This window comes from Entelurus aequoreus, linkage group LG17 (genome assembly GCF_033978785.1).
Source record: "Entelurus aequoreus isolate RoL-2023_Sb linkage group LG17, RoL_Eaeq_v1.1, whole genome shotgun sequence".
NCBI lineage: Eukaryota > Metazoa > Chordata > Actinopteri > Syngnathiformes > Syngnathidae > Entelurus > Entelurus aequoreus.
In genome coordinates, this window is record NC_084747.1 from 37,619,046 (window position 1) to 37,637,191 (window position 18,146).

General features: G+C 42.4%; 1 protein-coding gene across 1 annotated transcript in view; it reads left to right on the forward strand.

Moving 5' to 3' along the window:
- Positions 1-9,241: 9,241 nt before the first annotated feature.
- The window catches only part of LOC133632872 (clathrin heavy chain 1-like), an 81,467-nt gene continuing 72,562 nt past the window's right edge, over positions 9,242-18,146 (forward strand). Inside the window, exon 1 of the mRNA XM_062025645.1 lies at positions 9,242-9,705. Coding sequence (XP_061881629.1) covers positions 9,664-9,705 — 42 coding nt within the window. The 5' untranslated portion in view covers positions 9,242-9,663. The remainder of the gene's footprint in view (positions 9,706-18,146) is intronic.

The window sequence follows — 18,146 nt, forward strand, 5'->3', positions numbered from 1 at the left end:
CCTGTAAGAATAGAATAATAATAAGAAGAATTGTCACAGCCTCCAATGGGCTCACCACTCATGGGAGGGACTAATAAGGCCGGGTGCATTGTGAGCTGGGCGGCAGCCGAAGGCTACATATGCTAGCTCTTGGGATGGGCAACGTCACCTCGCTGGGAGGGAAACAGCCAGAGCTGGTGCGCGAGGTGGAGAAGTTCCGGCTAGATATAGTCAGACTCACTTCGACGCACAGCAAGGGCTCTGGAACCAGTTCTCTCGAGAGGGGCTGGACTCTCTTCCACTCTGGCATTGCACGCAGTGAGTGGCGATGGGCTGGGGTGGCAATTCTTGTTGCCCCTCGGCTCAAAGCCTGCACGTTGGACTTTAACCCAGTAGATGAGAGGGTAGCTTCCCTCCGCCTTTGGGTGGGGGGACGGGTTCTGACTGTTTGTGCTTACGCACCGAACAGCAGCTCAGAGTACCCACCCTTTTTGGATTCCCTTGAGGGAGTACTGGAGAGTGCTCCCTCGGGTGATTCCCTTGTTCTGCTGGGGGACTTCAAAGCTCATGTTGGCAACGACAGTGAAACCTGGAGAGGCGTGATTGGGAAGAATGGCCGTCCGGATCTGAACCCGAGTAGTGTTTTGTTATTGGACTTTTGTGCTTGTCACAGATTGTCCATAACAAACACAATGTTCAAACATAAGGGTGTCCATATGTGCACTTGGCACCAGGACACCCTCGGCCACAGTTCCATGATCGACTTTGTAGTTGTGTCATCAGATTTGCGGTCTCATGTTTTGGACACTCGGGTGAAGAGAGGGGCAGAGCTTTCTACCGATCACCACCTGGTGGTGAGCTGGCTCCGATGGTGGGGGAGGATACCAAACAGCCTCTGGGACTCCAGAGGCAGCGGACAGGTACCAACAGGTCAAGCGGTGTGCGGCTTCAGCGGTCGCGGAGGCAAAAACTCGGACATGGGAGGGGTTCGGGGAAGCCATGGAAAACGACTTCCGGACGGCTTCGAAGCGATTCTGGACCACCATCCGCCGCCTCAGGAAGGGGAAGCAGTGCACTGTCAACTCCGAGGATGGAGTGCTGCTGACTTCTACTGCGGCTGTTGTGGATCTGTGGAGGGAATTTTTCGAAGACCTCCTCAATCCCACCAACACGTCTTCCTATAAGGAAGCAGTGCCTGGGGAATCTGTTGTGGGCTCTCCTATTTCTGGGGCTGAGGTTGTCGAGATAGTTAAAAAGCTCCTCGGTGGCAAGGCCCCAGGGGTGGATGAGATCCGCCCGGAGTTCCTTAAGGCTCTGGATGCTGTGGGGCTGCCTTGGTTGACAAGACTCTGCAACATTGCATGGGCATTGGGGGCGGTACCTCTGGATTGGCAGACCGGGGTGGTGGTTCCTCTCTTTAAGAAGGGGAATCGGAGGGTGTGTTCCAACTATCGTGGGATCACATTCCTCAGCCTTCCCGGTAAGGTCTATTCATGTGTACTGGAGAGGAGGCTATGCCGGATAGTCGAACCTCGGATTCAGGAGGAACAGTGTGGTTTTCGTCCTGGTCGTGGAACGGTAGACTAGCTCTATACTCTCGGCAGGGTCCTTGAGGGTGCATGGGAGTTCGCCCAACCAGTCTACATGTGCTTTGTGGATTTGGAGAAGGCATTCGACCGTGGATCTCACTGGATCGCTTTGCAGCCGAGTGTGAAGCGACTGGGATGAGAATCAACACCTCCAAGTCCGAGTCCATGGTTCTTGCCCGGGAAAGGGTGGAGTGCCATCTCCAAGTTGGGGAGGAGATCTTGCCCCATGTGGAGGAGTTCAAGTACCTCAAAGTCTTGTTCACGAGTGAGGGAAGAGTGGATCGTGAGATCGACAGGCGGATCGGTGCGCCGTCTTCAGTAATGCGGATGCTGTATCGATCCTTTGTGATTAAGAAGGAGCTGAGCCGTAAGGCAAAGCTCTCAATTTACCGGTCTATCTACGTTCCCATCCTCATGAGCTTTGGGTTAGAAAAATTCCTAGTTTGTGAACCCGTTCTCACACAATGGCAATAAAAACTATTCTGATTCTGATTCTGATTCTTATGACCAAAAGGACAAGATCACGGGTACAAGTGGCCGAAATTAGTTTTCTCCGCCGGGTGGCGGGGCTCTCCCTTAGAGATAGGGTGAGAAGCTCTGTCATCCAGGAGGAGCTCAAAGTAAAGGCGATGCTCCTCCACAGGAGCCAGATGAGGGGGTTTGGGCATTTAATCAGGATCCCCTCCATCGCTTTCCTGGGGAGGTGTTTAGGGCAGGTCCCACCGGTGGGAGGCCACGGGGAAGACCCAGGACACATTGGGGGGACTATGTCTCCCAGCTGGCCTAAGAACGTCTCAGGATCCCCCGTGAGGAGCTGGCTAAAGTGGCTGGGGAGATGAAAGTCTGGGCTTCTCTGCTTAGGCTGCTGCCCCCGCGACCCGACCTCGGATAAGCGGAAGAAAATGGATGGATGGATGGACACTCGAATGCACATGAACATTGAGAATGTGGGATTTACAATATTAACTATGACCAATAAAACACTGAATATTTAAAATAAATGAACCTTGCTCCTCTACTGCAGACCACCCCTTGATCGACATATTTTATAATTGAGCAAAAGGAACCAAGATGCTTGACAAACGCGGCAAAAAATAAAGGCAAAGGATAAAAAATAACTTCTTATTTGATATAACATCTCTGTCCGTATGTTCACCTTAATGTGTTGTTCATCTATGAATGACCAAACAACGAGCTTACACTCAAACATGTATTCCTCCCTCTACGAATGAATCCCAACACGTCTTCTTCATTACGTTTACCTGAACATCATTATCCAGCACTATCTACTGGTCACATTGTGTATCACAGTCAATTTAGCTGCATATCATAACACCTAGAAACCGTATGTCACTGAAAAGTTCAGATTTTAACCATTGGAACCATTTCTGTAGTTTGAAAATGTCCAGCGGGCCGCATTGAAATGTTATGTTATATTATGCCGAGGTAGCCCAGTTAACTGCCTTTTTAATCCTGTTTTGCAAGACCCGTGTCACATGACTTCAAACGTGACACCCTATTGGCTGGAAAGGATGGATCGCTTCAGTCTTAATTTACCGGAAGTGAGTCTTGTTTTTTGAAGCTGCGAATTTTTCGACATTGAATTTTTCAGCACTACATTTTTTTTTTGCACTAAATTTCTATACACTGAATTTTTTTTACACTGATTTTTTATACAATGAATTGTAATTGAATGAATTGTTTTGTTTTACGATTTGCATACTTATACACTGAATTTTTATACATTGATTTTTTATACACTGAATTTTAAAACAAAATTTAAATTGTCAGCATAATTTTGTTCACAAAATTCAAATGCAATAAATTCTGTTACATAAATACAGTGTCAAAAAAGGATTTTGTAATAAAGACACAAATTAACCTCCATAAAAACAGATATTATCTTTAAAGACCAAACTTTGTGTCAACTTTGTGGTATAGGTGATATGGTGTATTATTAGCAGCTTTTAGTTCGAAAATGTCCACTTTTTTACGCATTACATTTAATTTTGTGGGGTTTTTTTGTTTTTGTTTTTACATTTTTGCCGTTTTAAATGTTCTTTTTCTGACAATATGCTGCGACCAACAAAAATCGGCTGTACTTTGGTCACCCAACCATATCCAACAATACAACTCTTCTTGAGTAAACACATCCTGCTCTTTATTACATCAATCCTAGTTGGGATGAATCACCTCGGGTAAATGAAGAGTTGGCAAATAAACAGATGTAAATCAGGGAAGGAGAGCTTAGACAGCAAAGAGGTCAGGAAGTGACGCTGTAAATAAACACACAAGCAGATAAGTCAGCTTCATTAAATGATCCAGCCACTTTCAGTAACACTGAAGTACTGTTGTGTTCCACTCTGTTTAGTGAAAAGCACAGCTTAATGTTTCTTTAGGAGTGTGTTGTGTAGCTGCCACAGTATAAATGCACAATTGAATAACTTCCTGGAGACCCTGCAATTTGGCAGCCGAGTGTGAAGAATTCTGCTGGCATGACGTACAGTACTGTATAACCCAGCAGACCGGAGTTCTATAACATCCTGTTATCACCATTGATAAAACATACAGTATATCGCAGGAAAAGGCACCAGTGGTTGGGCAAAATGTGACTAAATGAACAAATTACCAATTTTGTAATTGTATTACATTTGCATTTCACACTTTTCACAAAGACACGATGCATTCTTCATGCAGAAAAACAAATGCGTTGATTCAGCTTGAGTTTTTAACCTTGTAAAGGTACAAATGTGTGTCATAAACATGTCACTTTCCCTCTAAAAGCTGACAGTACCCCTAATTAATTCCTCTCTCACACACAGCGTAACTGGAGTTGAGGAACTTAAAAGTTCATTATGCTGCTCTGGTGCCTCACACAGTGTTTCCTTTGATTAGAACTGCTCTGTTTACATCCTGTGGGCCATTCTGACTAATTTTCAGCTTGTTTTAATCAGAATCACAATTGATTGATTGATTGAGACTTTTATTAGTAGGTTGCACAGTGAATCAGAATCAGAATCAGATTCTGATGTTTCCCTCTTGTTTTCATGTGGGTTTTTTTTTGCCTTTTGGTTCGGGACCCTTTGGGACTGTGACAAGGGGTGGCACTTTCGTGACTTCTGCGGTGCTTTTTTCTGAACTTCTGGATCTGCCTCCCGGGAGCCTTTTGGCCATGGAGACCAGCTGCTGGGTCTTTGCCACGCCAGAGTCCGCTTGGAGAGACTGGAGGAGATGCGGATGAAGAAACAGGGCTGGGAGCTGGCGCTGAGCGCCGGGACGGACAAGCTTCACAGTGTCTTGACTGAATGAGCAGGTATCGGACACCTCGGTCTCCTTGGACGTATCCTCGCTCATTTATTCGGACTGGACACTGGCCGAGAGTTGGTGGGTGGCCGAGGGTTGAGTCGGCTCTCTTGGTTGCTTTGTTGGGTCTGCTCCTGTCTCTGGCCATGCTCCCCCCACCCTAGCAGACGATGGCGTGGAACACCGCAGAGGCCACCACAGTGTATATGTTTTTGTTTTTTTGTTTTACTTTTGTGGCTGTGTGTAGAAGTGGCTGATTGCATCAGCTCTGCTCTTTTAATGTATTTAATGTCCTTTGTGTTGTTTGATGTTTCCCTCTTACACACATGTTTATTTGTGCTATGGCTATGAGTTGTGTTCTCCTTGCCCTCAGTCTGGACCCCTCTTCCAGGGGCCCAGGCTTAGACTGAATATTTTTTTCTCTCCCCAGCGTTTACCTGTTTCTCACCTTTTTTGTAAGGGGCACCGAGAGTTGGCAGACCCGTCAGCGATCCTGTTCTGTCTCCCTGTAATGTTTGTCTGATCTTGAATGGGATTGTGCTTAAAATCTTAATTTCCCCTCAGGGGTTATTAAAGTATTTCTGATTCTGATTGTTTTAAAGTGTTGCTCAAAGCAGACCCCTAATTTCATGTCAACGATGTTCACTTTCATCTATTCTTCTGTTATCTATGACATAACCTGATGGAGCCTATAACAGGTGGGTGACATAGTGCTAGTTAATGTGCAACGTGTGCAATACTGTAGTATGTTGTGTAAACCTCACTTCCTGACGGGTTAGGAACTGTGCTGGACGATGAGTTGACAGCCCATAGCATTTATTTGATTGGCTAGCGCTGCTTGACTTGAAGGGTAACTAAATTTTTTTAGTCAATCTTTATGAGAGACGAGAACACACATGCTTTTTTTTTAATGCATTCTAACTCGTAAATAAATGTAAATAAAAGTCAGTTTACAACAGAGTCATGGGGATATCCTCCATTTCGCCCATAAAGTCCTCTAAAAAACCTTCCAAAAACCGCCAACAATATTCCATTGACCTGAATATTAAGTATTAGTGATAATTGTTATTATAAGCACTAACGTAGACAAACTATTTTTAGCGGCAACGTGATCACAGAGAGCTAACGAGATTGTGCTGCTATATTTACATAATCGACTGGTGAGCTGTTTCCTCGCTTCGGAGCTCGTGAAAGTTTATTCCACATTGTAAATAATGCCTCTCATAGTAGAAGGATGAGGACATAATCCGACAAGTTGGTCAAGTTTGACAGACAATTTAGACTCGCAATGGCGAGAAAGACATAAAAAGACTTTTGGTTTCACCCCCCTTTTTTCTTTGCGAGGATTATAAGGCATTTTTCATCAAATGGGAATATATAAACATCCTAGCAGTCTGCATCCCAGCGACAGCATACATTGTACAGTAAGTGATGTTTAAATATGTTTGTTGGCTCACACGGTGTCTGCAGTGAGTAGTCAGTGATGCTGTCATAGGAAAATGCAAATGTAAAGCCCGTCCATCCATTTTCTACCACTTGTCCCTTTTGGTGTGGCGTTGGTTGCTGGAGCCTATCTCAGCTACATTCTGGCGGAAGGCGGTGTACACCCTGGACAACTCGCGTTTGTGAAATTAAATTGATAAAAATATGTAAATATTACATCTTATTATGAATGTGCATGTTACTACATTACATATATACTTACAGCGTGTATATAAAACGTTGATGGAAGTGTTTGGATGTTTTTTAAGCGCTTTATAGACAGAATAGAGCAATCCCCATGCTCAATTGTTAGCTGACTTTTGCATTTATTTACTAGTTAGAATGCATCAAAAAGAACATTATATGTGTTCTCGTCTTACATAAGGATTGTGAATGATAGACAAAATTCCCCAAAAAGTGCAGTTCCTCTATAACTCAAATTAAGTGGGAATTTGTGGTTGCTGGTTTTCAGCCCAGGCAGCATGGTGGAACAGGGGTTAGCGAGTGTGCCTCACAATGAAAAGGTCCTGGGTTCGATGCAGAGTTTGCATGTTATCCCTGTGACATCTCCTAGTATCTCCTAGCTTACTCCCACCTCCAAAGACATGCACCTGGGTATAGGTTGATTGGCAGCACTAAAGTGGCCTTAGTGTGTGAATGCATAGGCGCCGATCTACATTTCTGCCAGTGGGTGATCGGACGGGCGGTAAATCTGAAGCTACTTTTCTGAGCATGCGCGGTTTTTGCTTGGTGGTGAGAAAGAATTTGCCATCAATCCCATGTGGGTGCTCGGCATCGTCCGGATTGACGCCTATGTGTAAATGTGAGCGTGAATGTTGTCTGTCTATCTGTGTTGGCCCTGCGATGAGGTGGCGACTTGTCTAGGGTGTACCCTGCCTTCTGCCTGAGTGCAGCTGGGATAGGCTCCAGCGACCCCTAACACGCCGAAAGGGACAAGCGGTAGAAAATGAATGGTTTAAACCAGTGGTTCTTAACCTGGGTTCGATCGAACCCTAGGGGTTCGGTGAGTCGGCCTCAGGGGTTCGGTGGAGCCTCTGCCGCGGAGGTCAAGACACACCCGACTCATCGTGTAAATAAAAACTTCTCCCTATTGGCGTATTATGGATACCCCCGAACAATGTTCCCTCTAATTTTCCATCTGATTTGCAGGTGTGTCATTTGTTGTGAGTTCATGCACTGTGTTGGTTTTGTTCTTTGAACAAGGGATGTTCATGAACATCCCTTGTTCACATCAAAAACATATAACTTTGTCTTGAATTTGAAAAAAAAAACCATCTTATTTTTCACTAAAGAAGGGTTCGGTGAATGCGCATATGAAACCGGTGGGGTTCAGTACCTCCAACAAGGTTAAGAACCACTGGTTTAAACCCAGCGTGTGCATGGCTGGACTGCGTGGGGTGCCCACTATGACCTGCAACTGAATAAAAACTGATGGATAGATTATCCATCCATCCATCCATTTTCTACCGCTTGTCCCTTTTGGGGCCGCGGGGGGTGCTGGAGCCTATCTCAGCTGCATTCGGGGATTATGATTACTCAAAAATATAAATAACTCAAAAATATAAATTAACGCTTATTTGCATGGACGCTTGTTGCCAGGCAGATAACAAGCCACCAGGCGGAATTCTCAGGTCACAATAAATTGTGCCCCTCAGGCCAGTGTTTTTCAACCACTGTGCCATGAGATATTGTCTGGTGTGCCATGGGAAATTATGCAACTTCACCTAATTGGTCCAAAAATTTTTTTTTGCAAATCAATAATTATAATCTAATAATATAATAGTTCCTTAGTGTCTGTGCTGTGTGGAGCTCGGCAGGGTAACCATGTAATACTCCATGTCAGTAGGTGGCAGCAGGTAGTTAATTGCTTTGTAAAAGTGAGATGAGGACGGTTTGTCGTGAACTAAATATGCAAAAGGTAAAAAGGTATGTAACGCTTAAACCAAAAATTGACAAAAGGAAAAGGCATTGAAGCATAGGGATGGCTATGCAAAACGAAAGTAAAACTGAACTGGCTACAAAGTAAACAGAAACAGAATGCTGGACGACAGCAAAAACTTGCAGCGTGTGGAGCAGAGACGGAGTCCACAAATTACATCCGTGCATGACTTGGCAAGGCCCTGTGATGAGGTGGCGACTTGTCCAGGGTGTACGCCGCCTTCCGCCCGAATGCAGCTGAGATAGGCTCCAGCACCCCCCGCGACCCCAAAAGGGACAAGTGGTAGAAAATGGATGGATGGGCATGACTTGGCAATCAACAGTGTCCCCACAAAGAAGGATAGCAACAACTTAAATAGTCTTGCTTGCTAACACAAAGCAGGTGCGGGGAATAGCGTTCAAAGGAAGACATGAAACTGCTACAGGAAGACATCAACAAAACAGGAAGGGCCACCAAAATAACAGCGCAAGACAAGAATAAAGCACTACACACAAGAAAACACCAACAAACTCAAAATAAGGCACGAGGACCTGGTGGAGTTTCATTTTTGAACGTTTTCTGCTGGTGTTGTGCCTCCGGATTTTTTTTATGAAAAAAATGTGCCTTGCCTCAAAAAAGGTTGAAAAACACTGCCTTAGGCTAAATAAGAAAGGGTAATTATAAGCCACGCCCACCTTAACCAGAAAGCTAATAACAGGAAGTGTTTTGGGTAGTAAGTAAGCTCAGTCTAAAACGTCAGTATTATATTTGCTATACTTTTTTTTTAAATTTGTTTAATACAAACTAATTGATGTAGCATAGTTTGCCTTTAAAATGAAAATGTGGTGTGTGTGTGTGTGTGTGTGTGTGTGTGTAAAGATCAAAGTTAGTATGAAGCGGAAGGGTACACACCGCGCATCTGCTCTTTTTGCATTGACAGTCGTGAGAATACCCACCCCCAAACTTCTGACAGTGCATTTTTGGGGCTTGTATTTCTAGGATTGCCTCCAATTGTATATTTCATCCCACGGTAACAAAAAAGAAAAAGCTGTCACGGCCACACACACACGCAAACACGACTCGAGTGTGATTAGCTCGGTCGTGGACTAGTTTTCTCGGCGGATTTGCTTCTTGTGCCTCCGAAGTGACGTAGGAGGGCAGTGAATGGGAATATCAGTAGCGGGTGGAGGAGTGAGACGTCAACCTGTCCACTCTCGTATCTCCTCCAAGGCCATCTTATTCCACTTTTGAGGACGTTTTGGGATTGGACACTAAACAAGAGCACCTCAAAAGCCTCCTTGTTGCCCCCCCTTTCCCCTTTCCTTCCTAGTAGAGGACTCTCGTAGCAAAAAAAACAAAAAACCGTCCAAAATGGCCCAGATACTGCCCATACGATTCCAAGAACATCTGCAGGTAAGGAGAAATTGCTTCACGAAATGTTTTCTTCTCGTCTTTTTTTGCTGCACTTCCTCGCCCTTGCGTGTGCACACAGGCATTGCATGGCGCTTCTAAATGAGAATGTAAAAAGAGCGCTGCGGGCTGTTGCTCAATATAGCCACAGGCCTGCTTTAGCCAAGGATGACTTGGAGAAATTGAACACTGCAAACCCACAGCGTGTTTTCTTTACCTGCGTCGTGTGGTGAAAATAACACAAACAAACGCCGCCTGTCATTTGCACTGCAGACGTCAGTGCAGACACTTGCCATGTTTTGACACTTGCCGGCGACCGGGCTCAGCTGTTCGCCCTCTAGCTGAGACATGAATGGTCCTGAAATGTTGTTGCCATGTCCTGCAGCAGTATCTTAACCAGCTTGGAAGCACTAGCAACAACATCCTAGCATAGGGATCACGGAATAAGGCATTTTATGTTAAAAATGAAAAAGAGTAATGCCATCCATGTATTTCCTTTATGGCTTGGCATCATATACAGTCATGCGCAAAAGTTTACATACACTTGTAAAGAACATAATGTCATGGCTGTCTTGAGTTTCCAATAATTTCTACAACTCTTATTTTTTTGTGATAGAATGATTGGAGCACATACTTGTTGGTCACAAAAAACATTCATGAAGTTTGTTTCTTTTATGAATTTATTATGGGTCTACTGAAAATGTGACCAAATCTCCTGGGTCAAAAGTATACATACAGCAATGCATCACAGGGACAAAGATAAGACCTTCTGGAGGAAAGTTATGTGGTCAGATGAAACACAAATGTAGCCGTTTGGCCACAATACCCAGCAATATGTTTGGAGGAGAAAAGGTGAGGCCTTTAATCCCAGGAACACCATACATACCGTCAAGCACGGTGGTGGTAGTATTATGCTCTGGGCCTGTTTTGCTGCCAATGGAACTGGTGCTTTGCAGGGAGTAAATGGGACAATGAAAAAGGAGGATTACCTCCAAATTCTTCAGGGCAACCTAATATCATCAGCCCGGAGGTTGGGTCTTGAGTGCAGTTGGGTGTTCCAACAGGACAATGACCCCAAACACACGTCAAAAGTGGTAAAGGAATGGCTAAATCAGGCTAGAATGAAGGTTTTAGAATGGCCTTCCCAAAGTCCTGACTTAAACGTGTAGACAATGCTGAAGAAACAAGTCCATGTCAGAAAACTAAAACATTTAGCTGAACTGCACCAATTTTGTCAAGCGGAGTCAGTGTTTCCCATAAACTGCCAAGATACCTGTGGCGGTGGGGGCGTGGATATGGGCGTGGCTATGGGTGTGGTCACCATTACATCATCGAGTAACTTGCATAATTTACTACAATGATATGATTTTCTCTAAAAAGGCTAAAAAAATGTATACTTACTAATTAATAATAACCGTTTTGTTTTAAACGTCCATCCATCCATCCATCCATCCATTTTACAATATAATTACAACACTTTATGTACATATTTATATACAGATTTGAACAATAAGTTATTCACTGAAATATATTTATTAATTGTGGTTCTTACAAAAAATATATCTTATAAAATATAAAAGCTAAAATGTCTCTTAAAGCTCTGCCCCTTTAATTAGTGCATACTAAATAATTTAACTTTAGCCTACTACTACAACCATATTATTTACCAGCAACATAAAGTGAGGCAGAGGTGTCCTGCCACAGTCAGTAACAAATAAAGAGAAAACTGTAGTGGTGGTAGATAGACACAGAACTTCATCAAACATCTGATCCACTGAACAAAGAGCTCAAAAAATCTTGAACTTTAGACTGCCATCAGTTTTACTCCCTACACTTAACCATGTGTTTCCTACAGCCTGCAGACTTTGCACTCTTTGTTATATACACATGTTGTGTTTCTAATATAAATACATTTAATAAAGTCAAATACAAATAAGGCAACAAGAGGAGTATCCTACACTTCTCTTTTGTAAAGTAAATCTGAACAGCCGATATGGGCATCTACATCAACTATATGATTTGCCTGAGAAGCTGGACAGGACCAAAAAATAAAAAATAAATAAAAATTAAAAATTAAAAAAATCCGAAAAATCTATTTGTGGCGGACGTAATTCTTTCGTGGTGGGCCGCCACAAATAAATGAATGTGTGGGAAACACTGGGAGTGCTCAAAAATTCAACCAGAAGTTTGTGGATGGCTACCAAAAGCGCCTTATTGCAGAGAAACTTGCCAAGGGACATGTAACCAAATTTTAACATTACTGATGTATACTTTTGACCCAGCAGATTTGGTCACATTTTCAGTAGACCCATAATAAATTCATAAAAGAACCAAACTTCATGAATGTTTTTTGTGACCAAGAAGTATGTGCTCCAATCACTCTATCACAAAAAAAATAAGAGTTGTAGAAATTATTGGAAACTCAAAACAGCCATGAGTTACAAGTGTATGTAAACTTTTGACCACGACTGTAAGTGTCACAGGTGAGCTGGAGTCTATCCTAGTTCACTTTGAATGAGAGGCAGGGTAAACACTGGACTGGTCACCAGTCAATCATAGGACACACATACAACCACTCACACTTATGGACAATTTAGAGCAATGGTGCCCAAATGTATGGTCTCCAAGGGACAAAGTAAAAATGTGTTAACGGTCTACAGGCCAAACAGTAATTTTTACCATGCAACAGTACCACCAGTGTGTAATTTAGTCTCAAACTGCCATATACTGTATAAATATAAATTGTGTGCCTAATTCAGTTAACCTGCAACTCTGCATCTTGTATGTACATATTTCAATTTCAAAACATTTATTTAAAAAGGTCACTTTCTGCAGATTTTTGCCATTTCCAGGTGTTGTTCTGTAACCTGTTCCTCCTTGATATTTCATGATCCGATCGTTTTCAAACTGTACCTAGACATGGAAGATGCTGAAATTCGAAGCGCTTATTGTTAGACATGGGCGAAGCATGGCAAACAAGATTATCCTTTTCCATAGAGCGTCAAAAAGTTACAACTTTACCGTAGAGCAGGGATCTCAAATTCAAACGCAACTAGTTATAGCGTGTACAAAAAAAAAAAAAAAGTAGTTTTTCCGTTTGAAAAAATTGGAAGCTCAGTCACCAGAACTTAGTGTTTTTTTAACCAAATCAGAATCAGAAATACTTTAATAATCCACGAGGGGAAATTAAGATTTTCAGCACAATCCCATTCAAGTGCAGACTAACATTACAGGATCGCTGACGGCGCCTCTTACAAAAAAGGTGAGAAACAGGTAAATGCTGGGGGGGTTAGGAAAAAAAAAATTCAGTCTAAGCCTGGGCCCCGGGAAAGGGGGTCCAGACTGAGGCCAAGGGAAAAAAACCTCATAGCCATAGCACACAAACATGTGTAATAGGGAAACGTCAAAGAACACAAAGGACATTAAAGATTAAAAGAGCAGAGCTGATGCAACCAGCCACCTCTACAGAGAGCCATTACTGTAAATTGAAAAACTGAACCACTTTTGTTTTAGTTATATATATTTTTTACAATCAAATGTATGGCCATTTTTTTACAGTGCATTACTAATTTGAAAAACAATACCACTTTTGCTTTTACCGCACAATTTTGGTGACTGCGCTGCATTTTTTTTTTTACTTTAAAATCCATGTTCCCCGTTTTTACAGTGCATTAATGTAAATGTAAAATGTATTATTTTAAATCAATTACATTTCTGGTGACTGAGCTGCCAGGTTTTTACAGTAAAATCTACAGACTTTTTTTTTTACAACATAGTCTTGGGAACATGCCATCACTCACTATGCTTCCATGCACTAAATTAGTCTGATTTCTCAAATATTATTATTTTTTTTACACCTACGTGTGAAGTCTAAATGCACACTCTCTAATGCGACTATTGCCCATGTGCCTCCCGTACACTGGGGGGCGCTATTTCCTTTTAGTGGATAAATGAATTCCTTTCCAGTTGACCTATGACATCACACTAGCCATCTACGGATCCTTACAACTTGTTTTAACTGATGTCTGCTGTAATATTGACACATATTATAAATATTATGTCTCTAATGGCTATGCTGATGTTAAATAGCAGACAGCATCAAGAAACGATCTTGGATTGCGCTACGAATATGACGCTACTACCAAGAATATATCGGGGCGAATGCAAGTCCAATGCAAAGAAAAAGACCGATCAAAGAGTTTTTTTCTAAGGAATTTTCGGACGAAAATCATGGAAACACAACTTTTGAATGTGTTAAATTTAAAAGGCTCCTTCTGGATTGATGGAGAGAGTTTTAAATCCGAAGGAAAACATATCCAGAGGAAGGTTGCTATTGTTCTGGAATTTTATCTTGCCGGTTGTGCTGAAAGTTAATCAGTTTGGACCGCACAAATGCAGCGTGAAGATGTTTGCATACGCTTTATTATTCGCCTTTAATACATTTGCTTCATTATCTTTTATCTAATTTGTATTTTGTCCGGGAGTCCGAATTAAGACGGCATTTTACATTTCCTTAGCTACCTTATTAAATAAATCTGCATGCACTGAATGATTGTGCAGCTTGAAAGAGTGGAGTATTACATGTATTATATTATTACATTTGGTAGCCACCATTTAGCGGGTTAAACAAAATGGGTCCACTTTGGGCATTTCTGATTTAGAGTTTCCATTGACCATGTTTTTAGAATGTAGGAAAATTGCATGCCACTTGTCCATACATTCAAAAGTCCATAGCTGTAAGGTCTACTTGGGGATGATCATCCAAAAATGTCCTGTTTGCGTCACTCCCTCACTTTTCGTCACAATGCTATGTCTGCATTACATATGTTAAAGTCCCCGCAAAGGTAAACATATTTGGCATTATGAGTTTCAAATGAGTAAAAAGTGAAAGCAGTTCTATTTTCAAAATAGTATTTCAAGTGGCACGCAAATAATCTTAGGATATAGCGGGATCGCGATCTGACAGACCCCTGAATTGGAATGCAGAGCAGAAATTCTTTCACTATCTTTGTCCTTTCTCGCATGATCTCTCTTCCCCAAGTTGCCAGGAAACCGTACAGTGAAAACAGCTGGTGCATACAAATACATTTTGACCAATGAACTTCATAAAAAAATGTGTTACTTTAAAGGCCTACTGAAATGAATTTTTTTTATTTAAACGGGGATAGCAGATCTATTCTATGTGTCATACTTGATCATTTCGCGATATTGCCATATTTTTGCTGAAAGGATTTAGTATAGAACAACGACGATAAAGATTGCAACTTTTGGTATCTGATTAAAAAAAAAGGCTTGCCCCTACCGGAAGTAGCGTGACGTAGTCAGTTGAACATATACGCAAAGTTCCCTATTGTTTACAATGATGGCCGCATGAAGTGAGAGAGATTCGGACCGAGAAAGCGACAATTTCCCCATTAATTTGAGCGAGGATGAAAGATTTGTGGATGAGTAAAGTGCAAGTGAAGGACTAGTGGGGAGTTGAAGCTATTCAGATAGGGAAGATGCTGTGAGAGCCGGGGGTGACCTGATATTCAGCTGGGAATGACTACAACAGTAAATAAACACAAGACATATATATATACTCTATTAGCCACAACACAACCAGGCTTATATTTAACATGCCACAAATTAATCCTGCATAAAAACACCTGCGTGTTTGTTATGCTAGCTCCTAGCTCCTCTGCTAGCTCCTAGCTCCATAGAACACGCCAATACAATTCAAACACCTGATCAACACACACAATCACTCAGCCCAAAAGACCGTTCACCTAACCCAAGGTTCATAAAGCTTATATATTTTTAAAAAGTTACGTACGTGACGCGCACGTACGGTACGTGTTATGCTAGCTCCTAGCTCCTATGCTAGCTCCTAGCTCAATAGAACACGCCAATACAATTCAAACACCTGATCAACACACACAATCACTCAGCCCAAAAGACCGTTCACCTAACCCAAGGTTCATAAAGCTTGTATATTTTTAAAAAGTTACGTACGTGACGCGCACGTACGGTACGGTACGTGTTTTGCTAGCTCCTAGCTCCTATGCTAGCTCCTAGCTCCATAGAACATGCCAATACAATTCAAACACCTGATCAACACACACAATCACTCAGCCCAAAAGACCGTTCACCTAACCCAAGGTTCATAAAGCTTATATATTTTTAAAAAGTTACGTACGTGATGCGCACGTACGGTACGGTACGTGTTATGCTAGCTCCTAGCTCCTATGCTAGCTCCTAGCTCCATAGAACACGCCAATACAATTCAAACACCTGATCAACACACACAATCACTCAGCCCAAAAGACCGTTCACCTAACCCAAGGTTCATAAAGCTTATATATTTAAAAAAAGTTACGTACATACGCAAAAAAAAGTTGCGCACATACGGTCAAGCGATCAAATGTTTAGAAGCCAAAGCTGCATACTCACAGTAGCACGTCTGTGTCTTTGTCATCCAAATCAAAGTAATCCTGGTAAGAGTCTGTGTTGTCCCAGTTCTCTACAGGCGTCTGTGTATCCAAGTCAAAAGTCCTCCTGGTTAGAGTCTCTGTTATCCGAGTTCTTCCATCTTGACTGCATCTTTCGGGAATGTAAACAAAGAAGCGCCGGCTGTGTACTGTTGTGGCTGACTACGTTCGAAAAATACGTCCATTTCGCACCGACAACTTTCTTCTTTGCTTGTTCAGCTTCCTTCTCCATAATGCAATGAACATGATTGAAACAGATTCACGAACACAGATGTCCAGAATACTGTGGAATTATGAAATGAAAACAGAGCTTTTTCGTATTGGCTTCAATGTGGAAGGCATACCCGTGTTCCCCGGTCTACGTCACGCGCATACGTCATCCTCAGAGGCGTTTCGAACCGGAAGTTTAGCGGCAAATTTAAAATGTCACTTTATAAGTTAACCCGGCCGTATTGGCATGTGTTATAATGTTAAGATTTCATCATTGATATATAAACTATCAGACTGCGTGGTCGGTAGTAGTGGGTTTCAGTAGGCCTTTAATTATGAACCACTACACAAGTTGAGAGCACAGCTTGACTCCCAACTGTCTATATTTCAATGAGGCAACTATGAATGCTGTATTTACACTGTTTCAAATGATTGTCATGGATCATTATCTCCGGGCCATTTTATAACCTTTCAAACTCTATCCAGAAAGTGACTGCCTATCTCAGCATTGTGCAGAACATACAACTCCAAACAGAACATCTACTGTATGTGGTAATTTGCTGGTCCAATATCCCTTTTAAAGAAACCTTAATTGAATTAATAGAGTATGTATGTTCAGCAATCTATAAATTAACCCAAACTGTGACAAGACAAATTGGCCCCCGCGCGGCCAAACCAGGCCGTTTTAAAAGACATCACTGTAGGGTTTACACATACAGGCCTGCGCTGTACTGCTGTCTTAGGTTTACAGTGCATCCGGAAAGTATTCAGTGCTTCACGTTTTCCACATTTTGTTTCCAAAATGAAATACATTTATTTTTTCCTCGAAGTTATACCAACAATACCCTATAATGACAACATGGAAATTTTTTTTTTTTTTTTTAGAGATTTTTACAAATCTATTAAAAATAAAAAAATTAAAAATCACATGTACATAAGTATTCACAGCCTTTGCTCAATACTTAATTGATGCACCTTTGGCAGCAATTACAGCCTCAAGTCTTTTTGAACACAATGCCACGTGCTTGGCACACCTATCTTTGGGCAGTTTTGTCCATTCCTCTTTGCAGCACCTCTCAAGCTCCATCAGGTTGGATGGGAAGTGTCGGTGCGCAGCCATTTTCAGATCTCTCCAGAGATGTTCAAACGGATTCAAGTGTGGGCTCTGGCTGGGACACTCAAGGGCATTTACAGAGTTGTCCTGAAGCCATTCCTCGGATATCTTGGCTTTGTGCTTTGGGTTGTTGTCCTTCTAAAAGATGAAACGTTGCCTTAGTCTGAATTCAAGAGCATTCTGAAGCAGGTTTTCATCCAGGATGTCTCTGTATATTGTTTTATTAATCTTTCCCTGTATCGTGACAAGTCTTCCAGTTCTTGCTGCTAAAAAACACCCCAACAGCATGATGCTGCCACCACCATGCTTCCCTGTATTGGCCTGGTTATGAGCGGTGCCTGGTTTACTCCAAACATGACGCCTGGCATTCACGCCAAATAGTTCAATCCTTGTCTCTTCAGACCAGATAATTTTGTTTCTCATGGTCTGAGAGTCTCTCAGGTGCATTTTGGCAAACTTTTACAAAGGAATGACTTCTACCATATATGCCTGATTGGTGGATTGCTGCAGATATGGTTTTCCTCTCTCCACAGAGGAATGCTGTAGCTCTGACAGAGTGACCATTGGGTTCTTCGTTACCTCCCTGAATAAGCTCCTCTCCTGATCGCTCAGTTTAGGCGGCTGGCCAGCTCCAGGAAGAGTCACGGTGG